General features: G+C 27.9%; 1 protein-coding gene across 9 annotated transcripts in view; it reads right to left on the minus strand.

Annotated features, from left to right (window-relative positions):
- sls (sallimus) overlaps positions 1-26,769 on the minus strand; it is a 397,202-nt gene that overhangs the window by 299,751 nt on the left and 70,682 nt on the right. For all 9 annotated transcript variants that reach the window (XM_075372741.1, XM_075372740.1, XM_075372745.1 and 6 more), the window contains exons 10-28: positions 26,359-26,505; positions 25,456-25,697; positions 24,406-24,635; positions 24,047-24,190; positions 22,923-23,180; positions 21,417-21,560; positions 20,368-20,640; positions 19,920-20,136; positions 11,819-11,966; positions 11,343-11,523; positions 10,668-10,925; positions 9,805-9,941; positions 8,434-8,695; positions 7,613-7,756; positions 6,231-6,488; positions 5,854-5,997; positions 1,815-2,069; positions 1,189-1,332; positions 65-319 (exon numbers count right to left, since the gene is read on the minus strand). In XM_075372741.1, coding sequence (XP_075228856.1) covers positions 65-319; positions 1,189-1,332; positions 1,815-2,069; positions 5,854-5,997; positions 6,231-6,488; positions 7,613-7,756; positions 8,434-8,695; positions 9,805-9,941; positions 10,668-10,925; positions 11,343-11,523; positions 11,819-11,966; positions 19,920-20,136; positions 20,368-20,640; positions 21,417-21,560; positions 22,923-23,180; positions 24,047-24,190; positions 24,406-24,635; positions 25,456-25,697; positions 26,359-26,505 — 3,841 coding nt within the window. The remainder of the gene's footprint in view (positions 1-64; positions 320-1,188; positions 1,333-1,814; positions 2,070-5,853; positions 5,998-6,230; positions 6,489-7,612; positions 7,757-8,433; positions 8,696-9,804; positions 9,942-10,667; positions 10,926-11,342; positions 11,524-11,818; positions 11,967-19,919; positions 20,137-20,367; positions 20,641-21,416; positions 21,561-22,922; positions 23,181-24,046; positions 24,191-24,405; positions 24,636-25,455; positions 25,698-26,358; positions 26,506-26,769) is intronic.

Here is a 26,769-nt window from a genome sequence, read left to right on the forward strand (position 1 = left end):
ATCTATTTAAACTTAAATATATATACTTTTTTTAAAGAAAATTAGTGATGAAAAGTAAACATACATGCTGCAATTGGTACTCCATTTCTGAGCCATTCAACTTTAAGTCTGGTGTCACCAACTGGTATCAGTCTAGCTTCAAAATGAGCAGCTTGATTTTCAGCGAGACGAATATCTTTCATTGGCTGAGTAAATACTGGGGCTTGTGACACAGTTTCTTCAGTAACTGTGCTACGCTGATATCTTGATGAGTCTTCTAACTGTGACAAACGACTCAGTGCTGCTTCATGTTGTGTCTCTAAGTAAATTGATTTCTTGGCTGTTTGACAAAATAAAAAAAAGAAGAAAAAATATTAAAATAGTATTATAATAATTTTTGAATCATCTCTGATTAGTGGTAGATCAATATGAAACATTGAATGTCAATAAAATAATTGGGAGTATGAACTAAAAGAAGAATGAGAGTAATAATACTTCAGATTAAGCTTAAAAACAAAATTAAAAAAAAAGAGAATGCACTTTTAGAAACATTAGGATATATTAGAATCTGCAACAAAGCTAAACTACGCTACAAGCGTAGTTGTATAATTAATTAATTTTTCGACTTTTGTGTAATTAATTCTACTTTCTATGTTATTTAGGATAGTAGAATTTTTTTTCAGATTTATTTGTTATTAAGAAAAAAAAAATTGATCCAAGTTGTACCTCAATAGTATATAAAAGCATTATATAAGCTGTGATGAAATAGTTGACAACTTTAATAAACTATTTTCTTAACATTAAAAGTTAATGTGTTTGATAGGATTTAATTGAAAAACTGTAACTGCATTGAAAAACTGTATTAAGTACTTGGTGTGCAGAGGTAACATGAAATATAAATTCAATTATCTTAACTTTATAGTAAAAAAAAAAAATCAATTGAAATTTTTTACTTTTTACTGATGAATTATATGAAATATGATAACACAAAAATTATAATAAAATACTCTTTAAATCAAGAATAATATAATGAATCAAAGAAAACAACAAAATAGAATCTAAAATTTATGAAATATTTTTACTTTAAAAATTTATGACAAAAGTATGAAAAAAAGTAACTACAATTTTTACCAAAAATATTTGAAATTATGAATTATGAGCACCTTACCATTCAGTAATGGCATAATAAAAACAAATAATAAGACTTACATTGTACATTTAGAGTTGATGAAGTGACAGCTTCACCAACAATGTTCTTAGCTCTGCAAGTATATGTTCCTGAATCCTCAGGAAGGCAATGCAGAATGTCAAGGGCAACAAAACCAAAACTGTTTGTCTCTGTAAATCTTGAACCTGTAATAATGAAAAACAACTTTTAGTTCATTCTATATATTGTTTTCATATGTTTACATATATTCAATATATACAAAATGTTTAAGATTAGTCTTTCTTTAGAAAGTCTAAACTTAACTTAGACTTCTAATGTTTTTTAAAAGATTAATCTATTTAATAATATCATATTTTATATAGTTTAATATAATAAAAATATTACAACAAACTGCTTTCTGGAAGTTTCCAGTTGTTACAAAATAATCACATTATAAAATCATGCAGTTTGCTATTATCCACTTACTGTTATTTAGCTATGAAAATCGACAAAAAATCAGCTTATTAAATGCAGTTTTGGCAGTTGACATTTGATCCTTATTCAGATTTCTTTATTTACAAAGTGGTACTCCATAGATTTTGCAGGCATTGCAAAACCATCAAACTGAAAAATCTATCGAGGACTCTTAAAATATAGCCCTAAAGAAAAAAAAAAAATATATAATTACCTGATTTTATTGGAACGTTGTTATGGAACCATTCAACTTTCATTGTAACATCAGATACAGGAATTAACCTGCATTCAAAGTGAGCTCGTTGACCTTCTTTAATATCACACTGTTTAAGTGATGTTGTAAAAACAGGAACTTGTGTTGTAGTCTCTTCAATAACTTCAGAACGTTGGTATCGTGATTTATCTTCTAAATACTGTATTTGTTCTAAACCAGTTTCATTCTGTGTACCAGTAATGATCTGAGCTGATGCTGTAAATAATCAAACATGATTATTTTAATCTAAGTAAAATAACTGTTAAATATAAATATTATATAAATATTGATAACAGCAGGAGTAACAATAATAACAATAACAAACAAAACAATGGTCAGGATGGGATGGATATATGCGATTATAATGGCCAGGATGGGATAGACACAGATGCAAAACTCCAAGAATTTCACTATAATTTAATTACTGTATAAAATTTTTTTATGAGAAAACCAAACAAATTGAAGACTTGGAAACACCCAGATTGGAAAAAAGGGGAATGGCAACTCGATCATGTTTGCATGGACCGGAATTATCACAAGGAGATTTATAATATAAAAGTCTTGAGAGGAACAGATACTGGATCGGACCATTACTTAATTAAAGTTAAAATAAAATTCACCCCGCATAAAAAGAAAAAATCCCAACCTAAAAACAAAAGAGCTTATGATCCACATAAATTAATAAACAATGCCATCTTTGAAGAAACAACAAAAAAATTCAAATTAACTAATAATTTAAAAGAACTGACATCCCAACTGAAAGAAATAGCTGAAGAACTAGCCCCTATAAACCCAAGAAAAAAACACCAATGGTGGAATGAAGAATGTGACAAAGCAGTCAAAGACCGACACCGGGCTTGGATCAACCACCAAACCCAGAAAACTGAAGAATCTAACCATGAATTCACCAAACAAAGGAAAATAACTCAGAAAATTATAAGAGGAACCAAACGACAAGCCCAAAAAAACTTGATTCAGCAAATAGAAGAAAGTTCCAAGAAAACTAACTTCCAAGACTATTATAAAATTTTTGGTCAGGCTCTTCAAAGATATGAACCACCCACCCTTATGCTGAGAGGAAAAAAAGGAAATATGGCCCACACCAATAAAGAAAATGCTGAAATTTTGGCAGAAACCTTCAATAGACTCCTCAACTGTGACGACCCCCCAGAGCTTTTTGAGATTGACACTGAAACTCCAGTTAAAACTTCACCAGTAAATATCAACCCACCAACAATTCAAGAAGTTCTCGCAGCCTTAAATGAAATAAAAAACTACAAAGCAAGCGGAGAAGACCAGCTTTTCGCAGAACTCTGGAAACACTCATCAGTTTATTCAGTCAAAACTTCCCTCCATCTATGCCTCGCGAAAATATGGAACGAAGAAAAACTTCCAGAACACTGGACCACAGCCCTCATTCATCCATTACATAAAAAAGGGGATAAAACTAATCTGGAAAACTACAGAGGCATATCTCTCCTGGATTGCACATACAAAACCCTGTCGAGAATCATATACAACCGACCAACTTGAACTGGAACTTGGGGAATACCAAGGGGGATTTAGGCCATGGAGAGTTGCCCGGAGCAAATAATATCCCTAAAACTTATGATGGACTTATATAAAAGACGGAAAAAACAACTAATAATCACCTTCGTCGACTTTAAAAGGGCCTATGATTGTATACACCGACCATCCATGCTGAATATTCTGAGAAACCTGGGCCTTCACCCTAAACTCGTAAACATGATAAAATTAACTTTAACCAATACCCAGTCCAGAGTGAAATTCAGAGGTGAACTCTCTCAACCCTTCTACATACAAACTGGATTGAGGCAAGGAGACGGCCTCTCACCACTCCTTTTTAACTGCGCCCTCGAATTTGTCATGAGAAAATGGTATGAAATAAATCCCAAAAATATAAAAATGGGTACTAAGAAAAACTCCATCACACTAAATTGCCTAGGATTTGCAGATGACCTCGCTCTTTTAGCAAATAATATTCAAGAAGCCAAAACACAAATCATGAGCCTTCAAAACCTAGCACAAAAGATAGGGCTTCATATCTCTTTCGAAAAAACTGAACTAATGGCCATAGATCCTCTGGTAATAGAGCACATTACGGTAAACAATCAGAAAATTAAAATAGTAAAACAATTTAAATATCTAGGGGAAATAATAACTTATAATTTAAATGAAAAAGTGACATGGCAAAACAGGACAAATAAAATGATTAAATCCCAAAAATTAACTTGGTCAACATATAACAAAAAATGCCTTTGTGCTAAAACAAAACTTAAACATTATAAAACTGTAGTACAGCCAGAAGTCACCTACGGAAGCGAGACCCTTTTCAAAATCACTCAGAAAAACCGAATTGAAAAAATTCTGAAAATAGAGAGGAGAATTGTCAGAACGTGTATCAATAAAAAACACCAAAAAGAAGGCCAATGGTGGATTGTGCCAAATGAGGTGGTGTATCGAGAAATAGAGCCTGTTACTGATACTATGCGGAAAAAAAGAATCTCTTTCTTTGGTCATCTCATAAGGACACCGGAAACAAGACTGTCAAGAAATATCATTGAAAAGCTCTCGTTCCAAAAGCTAGAAGTAGGATGGATCAAAGAAATTAGAGAAGATATGAAAGAATTGGGAATTTCCCTGACTGACCTACAGAATAAAACTGGAAAAATTACAAAGCTAAAAGATAAAGCATTAGATTTAAACAAAAGACAGACAAACGACAAAATACAACGAAGAGGGTGTTTACGGATGAAGAAAAGAAAGCAAGATCTGAACGGATGAAGAAATACTGGGCAGCTCGGAAGAGTAAAATAACACGCTTTTCTCAGAAAAGATCCAACTAAAATTGACTTAAGTGGTCCCATGTTGGCCGTAAAAGCATAATAATAATAATAATAAATTTTTTTTAACATAAATGCAATTTTTTGATGAGTATAACATTAAAGTTTAAATGACATTTATCATATTACGTGAACTCTATAGATCACAATTTAGAGCTTTATACATAAGATAAAAATAAAAAATTATTCTGATTAATAACAAATCTTATAGTGTAGTTAAAGAATTGTTTGTCATAAAACACTTTGCTGTTTTAAATACAATTTTCTATCTCTCAGTATAATTCTACAATTTTAGGAAGAAAACATCTTAATGAAATTCCAAATATCATATTTCATCTTAATGAAATACATGTCATTTTAATGAAAATATATACATCATCTCAACAAAATTTAATGTCATATTTATATAAATGTCATATTTCTACAATTTTCACTACATTACTTAAATCTATATTTATAATGTCTTATCAAAATCAAGAAAAACTTCATTCACCTCTTGCAATAGTGAATTGATTTTTATTTATATTTTTTTTTATTTAGATTCATTAAACTTTATTTAAAAAAACATTTCATGACAATTTTTAAACATAATTTAATTTTAAAACATATAAGCTGATAGTGATTTCAGTTTAAAACATTATTTTAAATAATTCTATATTGAAATACCTTGCATTTTAACAAAATCAATCAATCAATGCTCCTAAATCAACACATCAAGGAGCAGAAGTTTGGTTAATACAAAATTACAGCTAGCTCTATTTCTGAACAATTAGCATTATAAAAGCATTTAAGGAAATATATATGAGTAACTGGAACTTGACAATAATGAAACAAATTTCAAGAGATGGGATTCCTAGACCAAGTTGGACAAGAATAAAAAAGTAAAAAAGTTGTCACAAAGCTAAACTTCTTAATTTTTAACTATAACAAAGAAAAAGTAATTAATGAATTAATGTTATTAGTTAATACAACCTCAGTGAAAATTTTAAGCAAGTTTTTAATCTGCTTACTCCTATTTTAATCTAAAAAATTACAATTAAACATGAAAAAGTCTATGCAGTAACCATATGGAATCAAAAATCATTTCAATCATACTAAGAGAAGCAGTACTGAATGTGTTAAATAAAATATTGTACCTCTGCACTGCAGGTTGCATGCTGTTTCATCAGAACCAACAACATTCACTGCTCTGCAAGTATAGGTTCCAGAATCTTCTGCAATTAAATCAACAATATCCAATGCTACGTAACCAAAGTCGTGAATTGGACGGAAGCGATGACCTGAAAGAAAAAATTAAAATAATTAGCTACTACAAAAATACATCTACTACTGAATTTAATTAAAATTAATAATTTTAAAAAACTAACAAAGTAAAATTATTATAAACAAGAACTGGTTTTTAAGAATAAGATTTATAACAGTAAGATTTTTGAACATTTTTTGGAGTGAATCCTCATAAACATAAAATTTATACATCATATTAAATTAATTAATCAACAATTATTATACATACCAACAGTGACTGGGCGTCCATCCTTAAACCATTCCACTTTAAGATTAGTATCAGCTACAGGTTCAAGTTTACATTCAAAATGAGCGTGTTGTCCTTCCTTCATGTTTGCAAGACTCTTTGGTGTTGTAATAAATTTAGGTTTAACTGTTACAACTTCTTCAATAAATTCTTGTTTTTTATATCTTGATGCATCTTCTAAGTACTGAATCTTTTCCAAACCTCCTGGATGTTGTGTGTCAAGTAATAGATCTCTCTTAGCTATAAACAAAAATAAAATTCATGACAAAAAATTTTTCAAATCATATAATAAAAATAAGACTAATTATACTAATCTACAACAATTTAGAATTTGTTAGATATCTCTCTTTATGTATCTTTTTTGTAAGGAGTTAACTGTTTTTATAATTCAGGTAAGTTGTATTACTTCTTCCCATACACAGACAGGTTTTTATCTCTATGTTAACTTAGTAATTACTTAATTAATGTAATTACTTACTTAAAATTTGAGAAATACATTTTTAATAATCTACATCTCTAGGCTTTTAAAAAATCTAGTAATCCAGAACATTAATATTAAGAAAAGTCATTTTTTGCAGTGATCAATGAAATTTAATGTTATAAAGACAATTAAGTAGAAGATAACTATGGTTCATCAAATTCAGCTACAAGTAAAAAAAAATTATAAATGAAATCAATATTGAAATTTTAAAGATGCAATTTTTTTCTGTTTGAATTCCTTTTTTTAATGAAAATTATGAGCATAAACTTTAAAGCTTTTCTCTTTCCACTTTGAATCTACATTTTCAAAATTTCTAGGATCTGTATAAAAAAAAGAATCTATAATGATCTGCACAATTAAAATGGAAAGGATTTTTTCATAATGCATTTTCAAGTTATATAAGTAGAAAAATTAAATTATATAAGCAGAATTTTGTAGCAATTAGTCAAAATATCTCAGTAAATAATATTATGAACTTTTCTTAATTATAATTAAAAAAAAAATGAAAAAGTACATACTTATACCACAAAACACAGATTAAAAGATTAAATAGGAAATTTTTCTTTATCAATGTGTAAGTGTGTGTGCATACATGCACTTTTTTATATTCTACACAAATATTTCCCACAATCTAATCACACAGACCAATCAACATTTCTTACAAATGAAAGATTAATTCTTTATTTTTATTATTACATTGTTGAATACATATTTATACATACATGTAAATCAGGAAGATGAAATGGATCAGATGATAGAAAAAAAAATTACCACTTACCAGGAATTAATAAACCTGAAACCACCTGATCTAAAAGCAATTCACAAATAATATTAAAAATTAAGGTATAAAAATATTTATTATTACTAGATTAGGCCTACTTACCAATTACTTTGACAGAGCAAGAAGTAACTGCTTCACCAAGTTGATTACGAGCTTGGCAAGTATAAACACCAGAATCTTCAGGATAGACACTAAGTAAATCTAATGCAACATAGTCAAAATCGTATGCTGGACGGAATCTGTGACCTAAGATATAATCACAACCATTATATTTAATTAAAACTATTCACTATAAAAATATAGCACTTTAGATATAAATAAAAATAATATTTTATGATCATCAGCTCTTTAAACATATTTATGCTCAGTTACATTAAAGCTAAATATTCCAAATGAGCACTACATATTTAAATCCAATGGATAGAGTATAAATCTGATGTAACCAATAAAATTCAATTTAAAATAGTTTATTTTACAAATTAAACCAAGGTTCTTCAAGAACACAGAATAATTGTTACAAAAGCTGAGCAATGATACAATGACAATAACTATTTATCTATCCACCAATGGGCTATAAATTATTAATAAATTTTATCATATAATTTGTTGATAATTTTGTGAAAATAAAATATTAAAACATACTATGCCACAGAGAAATACTTTCCAGCAATGTACAAACTGATGTATTAAGAAGGTATACAAATATGCTATCCTTATATACTGTATATAAAGTTCATTTAAATACTTATATACAACAAAGTGTATATATCTACATTAGCAAAACAAGTTATTGTTATGAAAGAGATGTAATTGAAACTACTTACAAGAAATTAGTTTAAATCAATTCACTGAAAAATAATTTGTTATTTCTTTTAAATAAAATTATATAAAATATCAAAGAAAAACTTGACAATGCCACCTACCAGTTCTGACAGGTTTTCCATTGACAAACCAATCAATTCTCATGGATGAATCACCAACTGGTTGTAAACGACATTCAAGGTGAATATTAGTACCCTCAATAGTCTCAAGATTATGTAAAGGTCTAGTAAATTGTGGTGCTTGTATCACAGTAACATCTTCAACTTGCTGTTTACGATTACGTGAAGAATCTTCAAGGAACTGTATCTGTTCAAGTGATGACTCATTTTGAGTATCAGTTTCAATACCAGAACGGCCAATTACCTACATAAAAAAAAATATTATTAATAATATAAAAATAATTTAATTTTGATAGTAATATTAACTAAAAAGATTTGCATACCAAAAGAAATAGACATCTTAAAGTTAATAATTACTAAATAAAATGTATAAAATTAGGATAAACAAATTGCTGAATATAAAAATGAATAATTTTAATTTCTTATATACTTCTTATCTATAAACTGACAGCTGGGTAGGCAATAATAAAAAGTTTGCTGTTAATGAAATGAAATTTGTTATCGATATCATGATATATTTGATTTTTGCTAAGAAATCTTTTATGAAGTCCTAAATATAGTTATTTTTACTTTAACAGTTATTTTTATTCTAACTTTTAATTATACAGCTGGGAATATACTGTGAAAATCTAAACTTTGAAGATTAGAATATAGTAATTAAATAGAATTTAAACTTATACTCATATTGACACTAGTAACTAAACTTGTCTGTCCACTTACAATGGATAGACAAGTATTTTTATTTTGAAATCATAATTTCTTTTTCTAAACAAACAAACTAAAACCAAGTGATGAAACATTATAGGTTATTCTATACAAGTCTGTATAAATATTATTAACCAGAAATAAAATATTCTTAGTGAAATGAATGGAACAAAAATATGTATTTAAATATAACAAATATGTGTTTATAATAACTAGAAGAGTTGATTTCTACAAGATCCATTTTCATTAAAAAAAAACCTATCAAATAATGTTTATTTTAAATAGTAGTAGTACTGTTTTGTACTGCCAGTAATGTACTAACATTGCATCAGCTGGTGAAATCATACTCTGCCTCTACAATTATATTAATTTTTAGATAATCTTCCTACAAGAATAGATCAATCAGTACAATAGTTTCAATCATTTTTTAAGAACTTGTATGAGCTTTTATTTCAAAATCATCACTTACTTGTTTTTTATAAAATTAATGTTAAAATTTACTTTACTGTGAAGTACACATTAAAATGGGAAACTTAGCAGTAAATTATAAAACTATATCTTGGTAAAGTAGAAATATATGAAAATAGTTCAATTACACAAATCTGGATTAAAAGTTAAAATACTTATTCATAAAAATTCTATACTTACTCTGACCATAGCAGAAGTGTGAGCAGTTCCAAGCTGATTAGTGGCTCTTACTGTGTATTCACCAGTGTCAGCAACAGTGACATGTATAATATCTAATGCCACAAAACCGAAATCATTATATGTCCTAAATCGTGAACCTGGTAACACAAAAAAACAAAATATAAATAATCATTGTCTTTCATAAAATAAAAAGATTCAATTGTACCAAAGTTAATTTCTAATTATAAAACCAAAAAAAAACAATTTAACATAAAAACCTTATCAATAAATTTTTATTAGTATGAAACACATTATTAAAAAAACACATTCTAGTTAAAGTAATATTTGTTGCTATGGCCAATAGCTGTTCAAAAATGTCAAAAACATACAGTACTACACTCAATCTTGTACAATTCCAGTGAATTATAGGAACCATTTATTAAACATAGTTATGGCTGTTGACATTTAATCTTATTTCACATTCTTCTATTTCTCAGATAGTATTCTCACTGAAATACTCTTATTCTAGATGTTTGGAAACAACAGGTTGTATGAAATATAGTTTAATGTCTTACCCATGTTCACTTACCTACTATTTTATTTAATTTCATATTTACCAATAAATAATGTTTAATTTACCATAAATAGTAAATATGAACATATAAATATGCCATCCTGCAGAATTCTGTAGCAGAATGTTCATGGTAGTGTTTCCAGCTTTCATCCAGAGGGTTGTGTTGGGTTTGAATCCCAGTCAGGCTTGGCATTTTTCATATATTATAAAATTTAAATTTCATAAGTAAATGTAACTGGACAATTAGCATTTAGTTGCTAAAATAAATTAAAAAAATACTTAATATATGTGTGTATTTGTTGATACTAACCGACTGTAACTGGTCTGCCATTATGGAACCATTCAACTCGCATAGTAGGATCACCCATTGGTTCCAGTCTTGCTTCTAAGTGCACATTTTTACCTTCAGAAAGTGGTTTTGGTTCACTTAGTGGTTGAACAAAAATCGGTTTAGATTTACATAATTCTTCAATATAATACTGTGGTTCAGTAAACTTTGAACTTTCTATTCTTTGTGTTTTCTCATAAGTACCACGATGCATACTGGTTGTATCAATACTGGCACGAGCTGTAATAAAAGAATTTAAAAATTTACTAATTAAAATCAACATAAATATATTAGAAATAGTGTAAGACATCATGAATGTAACAAAAATGAAAAATTTTAAAAAGATACCATTGTTTAAAGGAACAACTATGTGAAAACATTTTTCAAATTAAAAAATGACATAATTTAAAAAATTCTAGGTTTATTTTCTTTAACTAATAATATCCATTTATCAGAAAATAAGCATTAACAAATTGGTTAATATCATTAAAGTTCATCATGTCTCTTCAATGTGTGATATATTGCAGAATCATGATGAAAACAGTATCAACAAAATTTACTAAACTGAAAATTAAAGATTTTCTAAAAGTTCTGATTTAATTAAATTAACTGATTTTATTTAATTCAAATTAAACCATTTTACTTAAAATAACTTACTTTCAACTTCCATTGTTGTAGATATTTGAGCTTCACCCAAATTATTTCTAGCTACAACAGTGTACTGTCCAGCATCTTCTGATCTAACACTTAGGATGTCAAGTGCAACATAACCAAAATCGTGATATGTCTGAATGCGATTAGCAGTTTGAAGTAATTTACCATTAAAATACCAATCAATCTGAAAATTAAAAACAAAAATACCATTAAAAATAACAAAAACTTACTAAACAATAAAAATAAAAAATATTACAAAGAAGATGACATTGAAATGCAAAATTCCTCTATCAATATTGTTAAGACTACTAAATATTACCAATATTCAGTAAAAATCTTTTAAGATTGAAGTTATATTTTAAAATTAAATAAGTTTTTACAAACACTCTTCACAAAGTTTTTATGTTGTTTAAATCCCCTAAAATATTTCAGATTAGGTAAAACAAAACTAGTAAAATTTAATAAAAAGTAATTTATACCTTCATATTTGAGTCATTCAGCGGTTCAACACGAACTTCAAAATGTGCACGTTGACCTTCAACAATCTTATTTGTACCTTTCAATGGTCCTAAAAATCTTGGTTTAGTATTAATAATCATTTCTTCTTGAGTCATACGTGCGTAACGGCTGAGAATAAAAACAAAAGATACAACTTACTTTTTTTTATATATTAAAAAATTAAGTCACAGATGGAAAGGAAATGAGAAAAACATAAAAAAAAAAAAACAAAAAATAGTTATTTTATAACTTAATAATCAGCTTGAGAGAATAAAGACAGGGGATTCTGGGAAATTGTTCCCCTCTGTAAAATTCATAAAAATGTTCATAGAAAATAGTTATAAATTAATTATTTTATCTAGCCTATAATCTACAAATAATATGCGAGAGGTACAAAGACTTTATACATTCATGCAACCCAAAATTAACATAGAATGTGAAACATAACTGTTTCAAACAGTATAACCAAACTTCTAGGATATTTCAAAACTAAATAACTTTTTATTAATCATCTTTACAACGTATGTATTTTCTTTTAACTATGTATCATAGATATAATAGCATAATATGTAAAACTTAATTGATACATCACCACTCCAGTTGAATTCAAAAGTCTCATGGTGTTAGGGTAAGCTTACCATATTCACAAACTCCAAAATGCATTTATTTTAAACATTATTTGACAACTTAGTCATATTCAGAATGTCTGATAGATTGCAGAAATAATTTCAATATCGTTCACTATCAAATGAATTTACTATCTTTAACTTAATGACTAGATTTCTTGACATAAAATGTATTTAATTAAAAAAATGTAAGATCATCTGTTAGTTTTACATGATGTCATTTCACTAAATATTTGCATGTTACATTTAACTGGGTATTATTTATAAGGCTATAAAAAACCTGAAGAAAGCTATGTCAGAATCAGGTTATGCACAAACTTAGAGAACTGACTTTAACAAAAATTTCAGTTTGTAGGTACAGTCATTTTATTCAAAGTGGTTTTCATGTTTTGACAATGCTTTTATTCAGTTGAAAAAAGTTTTGATCTTTCTTGATATATGAGAATTCTTGCATTTTTCATGAAAATCTTTGCATTATTTGAAAATTGATGTGTACTGGGCAATTTCTCAATAAGGAGTAGTGGGATCAGTCTTTTTCATATGACATTAAATGCTAAACAAAATCAGAAAATTATTATGAATTTTTTAGCCTTAATAAAAAACTAATGAATGAGAATGCTGGCTGCAATAAGGTGGGACATGCCACATTCTCAATTCAATTATAATGTGAACTTTTTGGTGACCATAAAATTTCTTGTAGGCTACATAGTTAATGTGACCCAGTCTCATACTTTATATTTTTATTTGTGGGGGGTCATCTGAAAGACCATGTTTTTAAAAACAAACCTCATATATTGAATTAGTTTAAAAAAATATACTGAAGTAAAGAAGAAGAACAGATACACCACAGAGCTATGTAAAGTTGCATTAAACACAGAAAACTGCTTCAACACCTGCTTCAATGATCAAGGTGGAAATTTTCAATATCTTCTGTAAGGCTCAGTAAGTTAAAACTTACTTAATTTTGAATTTTCTTTTAGTTGGTTTATTTTAAGTTGTAACTAAATTGGCGTTTTGTACATAAATGAGGTTTTGAACATGGGTTTTATGAGTTTGAACATTATGTAATTCTATATCTGATACATATGTTGCAGTATTATGCTGCTGAATTCAAAGGATTTCTCTGCTTGAGTTGATGTATTCTTATTCTGTCTCTATTATATATTTATTGGATGTACTATTTTCATTATAAACCATTTTCTCTCTACTGCCCTGACTCTCTCATTATTATTAATTCCATTGTAAACCTGAGTCCATAGCCTCAGATTAGATTATAATTTACGTGATTTAGGAATCCTGGCCAACAATTTAGCTCCTAATATAACTCCTGAGTAGAAATAGCACCAGAGGAAGCCATCCTATTAAGTCTCAGGTAAAGAAATAGTTGCACCATCAGCTACTACATGTCAAGAGAATGCCACAGATGGAGACATAATAGTGACTGACTAATTCCCTTCTAACTCTATATAAGGAAGGCAATATAAAGGATAAGGAAAGGGAAAAGTGAGGAAGAGAAAAATCAAGCCATAGAGAGACTTCCTTTGATTAGAGTGAATACGATAATTTATTGTCTAGCCCAGGACCTAGCCTTCAGTGATTCTTGAAGATTACTCATTGGTTTTGGTATACTGTTATACATGTAATAAACTCATAGGTAGCATTAAACTACTAACTGTAGTTTAATTTTTGTATTAAAATACATTCAATAGGCAATAGGATTCACTTTCCAAATATATGAAAATATGTTTCCAGAAGTTTTTTCAAAACTACCATGCAGTTCCTTCCATTATAAAACACTTCTGTTTAAATATATATATATATATATATATATATATATATACATGTGTGTGTGTGTGTGCGTGTGTGTTTTTTTACAGCTTTAAATGCTTTTCATTCCTAAACTCTGAGTAAATTTGCTTGAGTCAAAGTTGTTTTAATTTTAAAAATTTTTTAACAATTTAAATTCAGCAAAAAAAGATAATAAGTAGTGGATAGCTGACTTGTTGCATAATAATTTAAATTTTTGGAATAAAAACAACATAGTATATTAAAAAAGTTTTGATTTTTTTTTTTTGTGGATTTCAATTGTTAAAATATTTAGATAATATGCCTTAATAAAATATATAACATTAATAAGATAAGTGCATTAGTATGTTGTGTGGTAGTACATTGTGTCCTGTAGTAGTACATTGTGTCCTCACTATTTCATTAAAAGATTTTTATTGTATGATGCATACATTAAATTTGGTTGTTTTTTTTTAAAGAGAATTTGATATCAGGGAGTTTTTTGACTCGCTATGAAGACACACAAGCAATGAACCACTCGAATAAATCATTGATTTTTCAAAATGTTCTTGAAATTAAGTATAAAATATATTTAATGGGAAAGAAACTGTTGATATATCAGAAACAAAAGTTAAGCTTTCAATTATGTTGCAATAATTAATATTCACTACTTTGTTTTAGTTTTGTTAAAAAATGTAAGAACATTATATAATTTATTACATACATATATTTATATATGTTTATAATGTAATAAGATGTAATAAATAAATATTTATTACACATACATTTATAAACTGTGATGGTTGTATATAATACCATGAGAGAGTACATGGTTTGTTTTATCTTCTTAGAAAATTCATGAACCATGACTAAGCATTTGCTCATACATAAATAAATATACATACAAACAATTTAGGATAACTAAAAAAAAAAAAAAATAAGGGAAATAAATACAAATTATAAAAAAAATATAAACAAATTGAGAATTGCAATATCGAGTATATGGAATTTTTTAACTACTCTTCAACCTTTACTGATTTGCTATGGTGTAATTATCCTTGTGGTATGGATTAGGCTATCGCAGATTTAACATTGCTGGTGATTGCTCTAACTTAAACTATATTTTGTTAGCAGTTGTAGTGATGTTTTGAGTTGAATCTTTGCATGGTTTTTAATTTAATATTAAAGGAGATATTGTGTAAGTTTATTGTAATTACATCAAGAATGTTAATATGCAATAAGTAAAATAATAAAATCTTTTAACAGGAATTAGTGGAGAGGACATACAGAAAGGTCAAGGTCAATAAATGTTTATTATTTACTATCTTGTTTACATAGAGAAACTAATTGTATTACAATCTTGATTATCAACTTTGAACATGAATTTAAATGAATAAAGAAATTATTTGAATTTAAAGAAATAAAAACTGAAATACAGCAACAGAATGAAATCAAAACAAATAATTTTGTTTATAGGTAAAATTAATATTAAGAAAGAAAGTCAGGAAATAATAACTGAAGTTTTAGAATGAGAAGTAAGAAAGAAAATTATATAAATCCAAGGCCTGAAAGAAAGAAAATATCAACTTTAACATTAGTACCAAAAGATGACTCAAATGTTGGAAAAACAAAATTGCAGAGGATGATATAGACAACATTAAAAGAATAGGTAAGCTAAAGGAGGACAAGATTAGACCTGTACTGATTGCTCTCAATTCTATGCATAAGAAAATTAACATCTTCAAAAATAAAAAGAAATTAAAACAAATATGTAGATAACTGAAGATTTTCCAAACTGTACTGAAAAAAGAAAGAACTTAATTAGTGAATTGGTTAAAGTAAGGGACGAAAGGAAGGTTTTAGCAATTTTTAGTTATGATAAATTAATTATAAAAGATTCTCAGAAAAGACAGCAGACCATAAAACAAAGAAAGAAAAAATGTCTTGAGTAACCCCTTCTAAAGATGAAACAAGCATTATAAAGATTAATAATCAAGACAAAAAGGAAACTAGAACTTAAAGCAAATAAAAGTACAACATGGCATGCTTTCTTCTGTAAAAGATCTCATTCATTGACTGCAATTGAGAAACACAATTAGCTACAACTGAAGCTAGGCTTGTTTAAAAAATCATCCAAATCCCCCAAGATATCTTTGTCAGTGAGGGAGAAACGATAAACTATCTCCTCCCTGATAAACAACCTTTTTTAAGGAAAACAAAACAAACAAAATTAATAATATTAAATCCAACCTCACTACTGGAACTCTTAATGTAAGGTCACTCCTCTCATGAGACAGATTTATTGAACTGGAACAAACATTATCTGAATTACGTATAGACATTTTGGGTATTTCAAAGGTAAGGCCAGGAACTGAGAGAATAACTGCCAGAAAGTCTAGATATTTATTTGCGTACTATGGAATAATTTATGGATAGAGAAATATCAGATTCTTAATTAAATCAACTATTAAAATAAGATTTAAAGTTAGTACAGAGAGAAAAGGTTTACTTCAGGTAAAAACAAGAGGAGAAAAAAAACGACATTAATTCAACTTTACATAAGTAAATCAGATGAAGAAACATGTGAAGAATTCTATGGGAGTTTACAGATGCTTTTTTAGACAACTTGGAAATAACTATAAGAATATAGCGATAGTATTAAGAGATTTTAACAGCCAGATTGGTATTAAAGAGGTAGAGAATGAATTGTGAGAGGTCCTTACGGGTATGGAAAGAGGAAGAAGATAAGTCAGCTTCTGCCAGAAAATCAACATTTCATAATGAACATCTTTTTAGGAAGATGATGGGAGGGGAAATGGACATGGATTCTTCCCCATGGGCAAGTTAAAACAGAAATAACTTATATTCTGTCAAAAAATAAAGAAGTAATTATAAATATTGAAATCAGCTCCAGTTTGAATTACTTCACAGATGACGGAATAATTACAGCTTACTTGAAATGGAAGAATACTATAAGACCTAGACCAAACTGGAATAACACAATTTGGATTTATACATAAGAAATAACCCAGCAGATTAGAAGTAAACTAGAGGAGGAAATAGTCAACTTGATCTGAATATATATTTGACAGTACAACCTTTTATAATGAAATAGAAAACATAATAAGAAGAATTTTTCAGGATATACCATATAAATGTACTTCCCAAAGTAAATTGTCACAGCAGTCTAAAAATTTAATAAAGCAAAGAACAAAAATTTAATAAAAAAGATATGAAGAAGATGAACAGAAAATCAAAAGAAGAAAAGATTGACTTCAATGCACTCAGGTACATACTAATTATTGTTATTTATGAACTTATTATATAATTTACACACAAATTAGATACATACAACATTTGAAAGGAAGTGAGTGAAAACAGTAACCAGCTGATTGCAACAGCGCTAGATAATAAATTGCTCAGAAAACTCAAGAAACATATAAGCAAAAGTATTCTCTACACTCTTAGATTGACAGATAAAGCTGGACAGATGGAAAGACAGAGGAAAGGCATAGTTCAAATAGCATCAAACTTCTTTTGAAAACTGTAACTGATAGATGTTATGAAAATATCAGCCATGAGGAAAGTATAGAACCTCAGAATTAACAAGTGTGAAATGGAAGCTAAAATAAAAAAATCTAAAAAATAAAAAACTCAAGAAGTGATTTCATTATTAATAAAATTATAAAAATATTCTACCCAATAATTAATGACTTATGGATAAAACTATTCAACAGAATATAAGAAACAGAAGAAATACCACAGTCACGGTTATCCACTGACAGCATTTTGATCCATAATAAAAACAATTTTCAAGACTTAAATAATTACAAACCAATAACACTTACCTCTCCCATAAGCAAAATAATATTTATAAAAAATATTTTAAACAAAATTAAATCTGAACTGGAAAAACATCACCACTGGAACAAGCAGGATTTCATTCAGGTTTATCATACCAATAGATCACACATCCTGGTTATTTAAAAAGCAACAGAATCTCAAATATAGGTATACATAGCATTCATTGATTATCATAAAGCTTTTGATTCCTTAAACGACCAACACCTATATAAAGAATTAAGTTCCCAAAACATGCTTCCTAAACACCTCAATTTAATAAAAGAAATATATTCATCAAGTAAAGCCAGAATAATGGGGGATTAAGTCAGTTCATATTTTAAAATAGAAAAAGTAGTAAAACAGGGAAGTCCTTTATAACAGGGAGGAGCTTTACAAAACTCTTGGTGGAAGAATTTATAAAACTGAATTGGATAGAAAAAAAAATTTAAATTAGTATTAGCAGTAGAAGATTGACAAATTTTAGGTTTGCAAATGATCTGATAATATTTTGCTTCATCTCTAGAAATGTTTGAAGAATTGTTGAATGAATTGGAAAAACAAGGCTGGGCAGCTGGTTTAATAATTAATGAAAAAACACAGTTTTCTAACAAATGGAGTTAAGAAAGAAACTACAATGGGCAAACAAAATTATTTAGGGCAAATGGTGTACTTTGAGGACAAGATAGCAAGGATAGTCGCTGCTTGGAAAAAGTACTGGTCCCTTAAATTCATTATGAAAAACAATATACAAAAAGGTTAATTAGACTGTTGTGTAATACCTTGTCTCAGCTACGGTTCACAAACTTGGACTTTGCCAAAGAAATTCATACAAATTATGAAAGTTATCCAATCAATGATCAATGGAAATAAGCATTCTTGGTATGAAAAGGAAAGACAGAATTAACTGTGAAAAGATAAGGCAACAGGCTAGAGTGGCAAATGTGGTTAAAGTAATTAAGAAATTGAAGTGGAAATGGGCTGGACACCTGGCAAGGTTGGAAGATAGGAGGTGTACAAAACAGGTTACATTGTGAAAACCTTCCTATGATAAAAGGAAAGAGGTAGACAGAAGAAGAGTGGGAGAATAGTTTGAAGGAGGCTACAGGAATATATTGGTATGGATTGGGTTTAGTTAGAGAAGCATGAAATATTGGGGAAGAGGCCTGTACTCAGGAATATGCCTGGTTTAAAACATAATACTATGTTAAACGAAGAAGTAATTTAACAGGAAGCTTAATTGTTACTGTATATTATTATTTTTTAATGTAAATATAACTTTTTGTAATTTTGTTCATCTATGTATACAATATAAAAATTATAAACTGAAATCAAATAAAAAAGGCTTATTTATTTAACATTTCTTTGTGTCTGTTCCCCAGAGAGAGGTACATTTTCATAATCATTATTGTATTTTGCTGAGACTATGGAAGATATAGGTAAAAATAAACTAAAAGAAAAACAAATTAAAATACACAATTTGTCTTAATTTTTATTTTTATGAGTTCTAATTACTTACAATTATTAATGGCACAAACATTGCATGTTATCCCTACATTTTTAAACATCAACAAAGAAAAACTATTAAAATCATAACAACAAAAGCAAAACCAAATTTATTGATAAACAGATCATCAGTATCATATTTAAAAGAAGTTTATTCATAATTTTATTAAGTCTGAAATTACAGAGAGGGTTATTTTCACTTTAAAGTACAACCATAAATAAAGAGAATAAGCACACAAAAGTATTAAAGCAAGGTTTAATTAGTTATCTAAATTCTGACTCAAAATATTTTTGAATCAAATTTATGGTTTCTTTTGAAAATTACCTTGAATCTTCAAGAGTTTGAATTTTTTGTAATCCACTTGGGTGTTGACTATCACTGATAATGTCCTTTCTAGAAAGAACGGTCATTTGAGCTTTAGTTTCTGCTTGCCCTAATTTATTATAAGCTCGGCATGAGTAAACCCCAACATCATGAACTGTTACATACTTTATTGTTAAAGCAACATAACCAAAATTAAAAAATGTTGTTATACGAGAACCTGAAAAAAAAGAAGATAATATTAATTGAATTTTTTAAAACAATTAATTAAAAATATTAGAAAAATGATAGTGAATCGGGATAAAAGCACCATGGAAAAAGAACAAGTCCAAATACCAAATGTACGACTTATTTAAAATTGGTGCAGGAAATAAAGATCAGAAAGAAGAAAGAACAGTAGCTGATTAAAATTATGTTAAGATTAGTATATTTGAAATAAAAAAATACTTACTAGCTTCAACAGGTTTTCCATCTTTAAGCCATTCTACTTTCAGAGTCGAATCACCAATTGGTTCAAGTCGTGCTTCAAAATGAGCAAAACCACCTTCTTTAATATTTAATTGTTCTTTTATTGGTGACTTAAATACAGGTGGTGCTGTACTTTCTGGAGGTTCAGCAACTGTTTTATACTGTTGGGCAGTTTGATAAGCTTCTAGCTCTTCTACTTTTTCAATATATCTCTGTTGTTCTGGTATACCCAATTCTCCAGTCACACTGCTTCGTGCTAAAACATGAAAACAATAATTCTGAGATACTAATCACTTATAATAAAATTCAATAAATACTATTTACTTACGCAAATAAAAAATGTTATAATTCATACTAGTGTATACATAAAAATTAAAAAAAAGTATTTCTCAGAAAGTATACTCTTCATAGAATTACACAAATACACCAATTTTTAAGAAAAACGTGGCATGAACTTATCTTAATTTTTATTGAAATTTAATCTACATTTCAACTTACATTTATATGCTTATGATACACATAAAAGGTCCTTACCTCCTATTGTTAAAAAATATATTCATTTTTAAAGAATTTCACATAAAAAAGCTAAAATGACAAAAATTAAACCCTAAAAAATTTTTAGTAATTTTTTGGGATATATCTCTTGGAAGTTTTGAATAGGAACTTTCTTAAAATCAAGGCAAAACAATTTTTTAGTGATTTATTTGCTGAAGTTGTATTATAATAAAGCACACTGAAGAAAAAATTAAAGAGAATAAAGTATTTAATAGAATAATTGTTGAAGGAAAGGTTTTTTACCTTTTGAATATTTATTCTCTAAATAAACTTTTCTTTCTTTGAAAAAATAATTTTGACTGCTATGTCCTTCTCTAGCAAAGAAATATGTAAGCATGGGTAACAAGAATGACATGACATTTGGCATTACGCTAACTAGCCACAAAAATAATATGATAATGTAATATATTTTAATAATTCATACATAAAATTTCTAATGTCCTAAAATTACAAAAGACTTATACCAATAATAATTACCTAAAACACTAAGAGTTGATGTTGAAACGGCTTCACCCCAGCGATTAACAGCTCTCACAGTATATGATCCGCTATCTTCAGCCCGTAGGTGCATGATGTTAAGAGAGACATAACCGAAGTTGAAGATAGTTGTGATCCGTGAACCTATTTTTTAATAAAAATAAAAATTTAATATTTCTTTAGAGAGAGAATTTAAATTAAATAAATATTTTAAAGCAAGTACTTTTTTGTTTATAATAACTATTAGGTTAATAACTATAAGTCAAACATAAGAAGGAAACCACTGCTCAGAAAAAGCAATGTAGCCAATATGTAGAATTTTCTTTTATAATTGCTATATTAAATGTAATCTGGACACAACAGTTGACTTTAATAATTTGAGTGTATGCATAAAATATGGACTTATAAGAAGACTTGTTACTGTAGATGAATTTTAATTTTAAGATTATATAATTTTACAGCTGGTAGAAATATAAAAATTCATTTTATAAAATTTTGTAAATGCACATTTTTCATTTTCTGTAAAGCATAAAACAGTTTTTTGGGTGGGAGATATTCAGTAAAAAGAAACAGATAGAATAAAAATCATGGAACAATAAAAACTGAAAATTTTATGTCGCCAATTAATTTGTTATATTTTTTCACTTGAAAATTTCATACACTTTTATTGTAGCATTAGATAATATGTTTAATATTCTAATAAATGTCTATCAGATTGACACCCACTATAGTTATTCTAGATATTGTGATACACATGCACTAGCTATGGTTAATCAGTTGTATGTCAACTGATACATGTTATCAAATGATACAAAGTGATAAAAGTGGATGGTGAACGGATGAACAAGTCACCAACTTCGTTGTTTAAAATAGGTTCTATGTTTACTATGGACCTGCATAATCAACATAAATCTTTGTCTATAAAAAGATATTAATGTGAGAGAAAGAGAGCCAAGTTAAACAAATTTTTCAGTTGTTAGTGCTTGCTAATATGTATGCTTTTACAAAAAAAAAAAAAAAACTGAATGGAAAAATTTACAAAGAAATGTAAATTTCTACTACAGTTGTTTTAATAAAAAGTTATTAAAGTCCTTTTTTATAGTTTGAAAATGAAATAATTGTAGGACATGTGTATCATATTGATAAAAAAAATTACATATTACTTATATGTTCAAATAAATTTTATAGATACTAAATCTATAAATTATAAATTAAGATTTATTTGTAACAGTGCAAGTCTGACAGAAAATGTGTAAACGCACATTTTTTTTTTCATATGTGAAAGAATAATTTAGATGAATGACTATAAATGAATAAAATAAATAAGAACCAAGTTTATTTGAAATTTATATCCTTTTTCATAAAATCTATTGCTTTAATATTATACCTGATAGCTATTGGGTGTAAAAATGGTTATAAGAAAGGAAGAAATATACACACCCAAAGTAACAATTTATAAAATTTTCACGACATGGAATAAATCAATTTTATTTTGGATTTACTTACTTGCTGTAATAGGTCTTCCATCCTTGTACCACTCCACTTTCATAGTAGGATCACTTACAGGAGTGAGTTGAGCTTCAAAATGAGCGTTCCTGCCCTCCTGTAACTGACCTAGGTCATGGAGCGGTCGGATGAATGCAGGTCGCTGGGCGGTCGTCTCATCTATACTTTCTGTTCTCTGATATTTGCTGTAATCCTCCAATTGTGAGAGATATTGGAGACTTTCTGGATGTTGACTTGTTTGTTCAATTGAAGCACGCACTATAAATAAAAGGAAATTGTTATTGTAATGTTACCTATTAAATGCTTTAGAAATTTCTCATCAATACAAAGATGAGACATTAGTCCCACATTTGGGACTAATTGGTATTTATTTAAATTACTGATAAAAATATCACATTAAACATAAAAACAAATATAACAATTGCATTTATAGTTTAGATATATATGGCTTTAGGTATACATGTATGGTATACATTTATGGTTTTAGGTGATCTGACATTGGACACAACTCACTTATGCAAATGATAGCTATTTCCAAAAAAATAATAACGATTCAAGCAAGGTTTAATAGCAAAAATGAAGATATCTCATTGAGCCAAATATACTGTGTCTATAAGTATGTCAAGCCCAGAAACATGCTGTTGACACCTTTACTCTGTTCATGGGTTGCCTTATAGTGAACATCATTACTCTCAGAGTAATCAACTCTTGTCATTTAATCATCTTACACAGTTCATCTAGTAACAGCTACTTTAATATGGGTCATACCCATAATAGACTCATATACACCAGGTAAGACAACAGATTAATGAACCCATTAAGGCAATCAATTCGGTAGCTAAACTGTCTCCATTCAGTAGAGGAAAACCAATCTTTACTTGATTTTTACACTACGTATTGCTAATTAAAATATAATAACTTTTGATCCAATTGTATTGCTTTCATAAAAGTTGGATAAAAATGAAAACATATTAGTCAATTTTTTTAAAAGCTAATCCAAATATTTGGAAATGAACAAATAATAAAACCAAAAGAACTATTAATTCTTGAATTTTATAGTTATTGATAAAAATAATGAAAAAAAAAAATTCACTCTAATCAAGAAAGCAAAAAAAAATATTTACCTTGTACACTTAGTAATGCTTTTGATTCTACTGCTCCTGAATTACTGGAGACTCTACATACATATTCTCCGCTGTCCTCCATCACGATACTTAGTAAATCAAGTGCAATAAATCCAAATCGGAACGTTGTCGTTAATCGTGAACCTAAAACAAAGAGATGATGAATAATAAAATTGAATCACACGTACCATACATATATTTTTAAAAAAGTTTTTTAAAGTATATATAAAAAACATTTGACATCTTGATAAAATGTATACATTTTATAGAAAAAAAGTACCAAAATATCTTTTTTTAAAATTATCATTATTTAAAAAAAAAATTATCTAAATATTTTAAATTAAAAAGATGATACTTACTAGCTGGAAGAGGGCGTCCGTTGTGGAACCAATCGACACGCATACTCGGGTCCCCAACAGGCTCAATTCTAGCCTCAAAGTGGATTCTTCCCCCTTCAATTTGTGAGACGTCCCTTAATGGTATTATAAATTGTGGAGGGGGATAAATCTTTTCTTCTTCTGGATGTGGTGTGTGTGGTTTGGCTCGCTCCACATGCCTCAGATATATAACTTCTGGTCCTGGTTGTATTCTAGAAAAAAAATAAAATAAGATTTTAAAAATTTATTTGTATTAGGAAATAAAGTAAGTATTATGAAAAAGATTATTATATAAAAACAAATTATTGTTCAGTTATATAAATATTATGCTTAATTGACTGTATTTTTATGTAACATTTTTGAATATATATTAAAAACCTTAATATAATATATCTGTTTTATTATAAAACATGAGCAGTGTTTATTCAATTATTTAGCGATGTCAGCCACCAAATAATTAATCAAAATATTCAAGATAGAAACAGACATCTGCTCATATTTATAAAAAATGAAGTCCTCATAAAACTAAAATTATATTTTGAGAAAAGTGTTTTAGAAATTTCACGTGATAAAAATTAATATTACTTTACACAAAAATGAGTCATTTCATAATCTATAGTCTTACAAACATATAATGAAAATATCCAAAAATAGCCTATCATTTTCCACAATTTTTTTCTTGATGAACTAATTCACCACAGAAGATTTTGAAATTTGTGTGTAGAAATATGGAAATGAAATTTTGTAGCATATAAAAAAGGCCATACCTGACCGGAATTCGAATTCAGTATACCTTGTAAATTTACGTAATACAATTTAATATTTTACATCCTAACTTCTTCAGATTAAAATAAAATGGCCTGAAGTAAAATCCTGATTGTTTTATTGTCAAAATTTTTCTATGTAATTATATAAAGGTAGTAAATTACATAGTCAGCAGTAACATAAAAGCATTTTAATATAGATTTTCATAACTTCAGTAACATAAACTGTAACAACTTATATGTTACTAATTAAATAATATAAACTTACTCTGGTTCAATAACTTTAGTTGGTTTTGGAAGGTTAAGTCTTCGTTGATATTCTTGTTGCTGATCTTGTCTTGTTGTCTGTACATACAATCTTGCTCTAGTTGCAGTGGAGCCAGCTACATTTTGAGCAGTGCATTGGTACCATCCTGCATCTGATGACTTAGCTCGAGGTAAATCAAGAGTTGATGCTCCTCCTTCAGTTATAATTGTTACATCTAATCCTGGCTGTATTTGTACACCGTCCTAGAATCACAAAAAGGATTATTTATTACAGGCCACATGTTTTTAATAGTATCATAAATAATTTTACAAGTTTCAGAGTTGGATTATGAGACTGAATTAAACATGAAATAGATCATAGCAAAAGTATTATTATGAGAACTATATTCTTATATAACAAAAATTTTTTTTTTAATGATATGGTATTGCTTAGATGACACATTTCTTTAATCCATACAAGAGGCCAACAGCCAATCAGTCGATGTAGGATACATACATCAACTGTTTTCTTGTAAAATTAAAATCTATCATATTCAACTTTTTCTGGCTGAAGTATCAAGTATTATTTCATTGTATATGCTTCCAACAGAATAGGAATAGTCACAACTCTAAATCTTTGGCTTAATTATAAATATATAAATTATATATTAATATAATTTATATTATATTAATGTATATGGATATTAATAAGCAATACTTAGTTACTGAAGTTAAAATTATCAATGATCACAAAGTAATTTGAATAACAGGTATTTTCTACAATGTAATATTACATTTATAGAATTTTTTAAATTTTAATTTGAAAAAAATTTATTAAATAAAAAAAATATTTTTACATTTAAAAAAAAAATGTTTAAATTTATTAAATAATAAATAAATAAAAATGTATTTATTTATATATTACCTTCTGCCACGTTATCTTAGGAACTGGAGTTCCTACAGCACGAGCACTAAGAACAACTGGTTCTCCTTCTTTGACATTAACTGTTGTAAATCTCTCAACAAATTTTGGAGCTACAACTAATTCTTTCTCTATCACATTCAAATTGCACTGAAAGAAAAATAAAAAACATAAATAGGATAAATAAGTATAAAATTAAAAGAAATACTTATAACTATCTTGTAAGCAAACAGTTTTTGAAGAAAACACTTAGACTAGTTCAAATAAAGCTGATAATATAAAAAAACTAACTATAAAAAGGTTTTGTTATTTTTTTTATCATCAACTTAATAATAATAACAACAATAATTAAAAAATCCACTTAGCAACAATTTTTTTATGAGTTCAAGCGCTTTCAGAATAGAATTCCATCAT

This window comes from Lycorma delicatula, chromosome 8 (genome assembly GCF_047948215.1).
Source record: "Lycorma delicatula isolate Av1 chromosome 8, ASM4794821v1, whole genome shotgun sequence".
In the NCBI taxonomy this organism is placed as follows: Eukaryota; Metazoa; Arthropoda; class Insecta; order Hemiptera; family Fulgoridae; genus Lycorma; species Lycorma delicatula.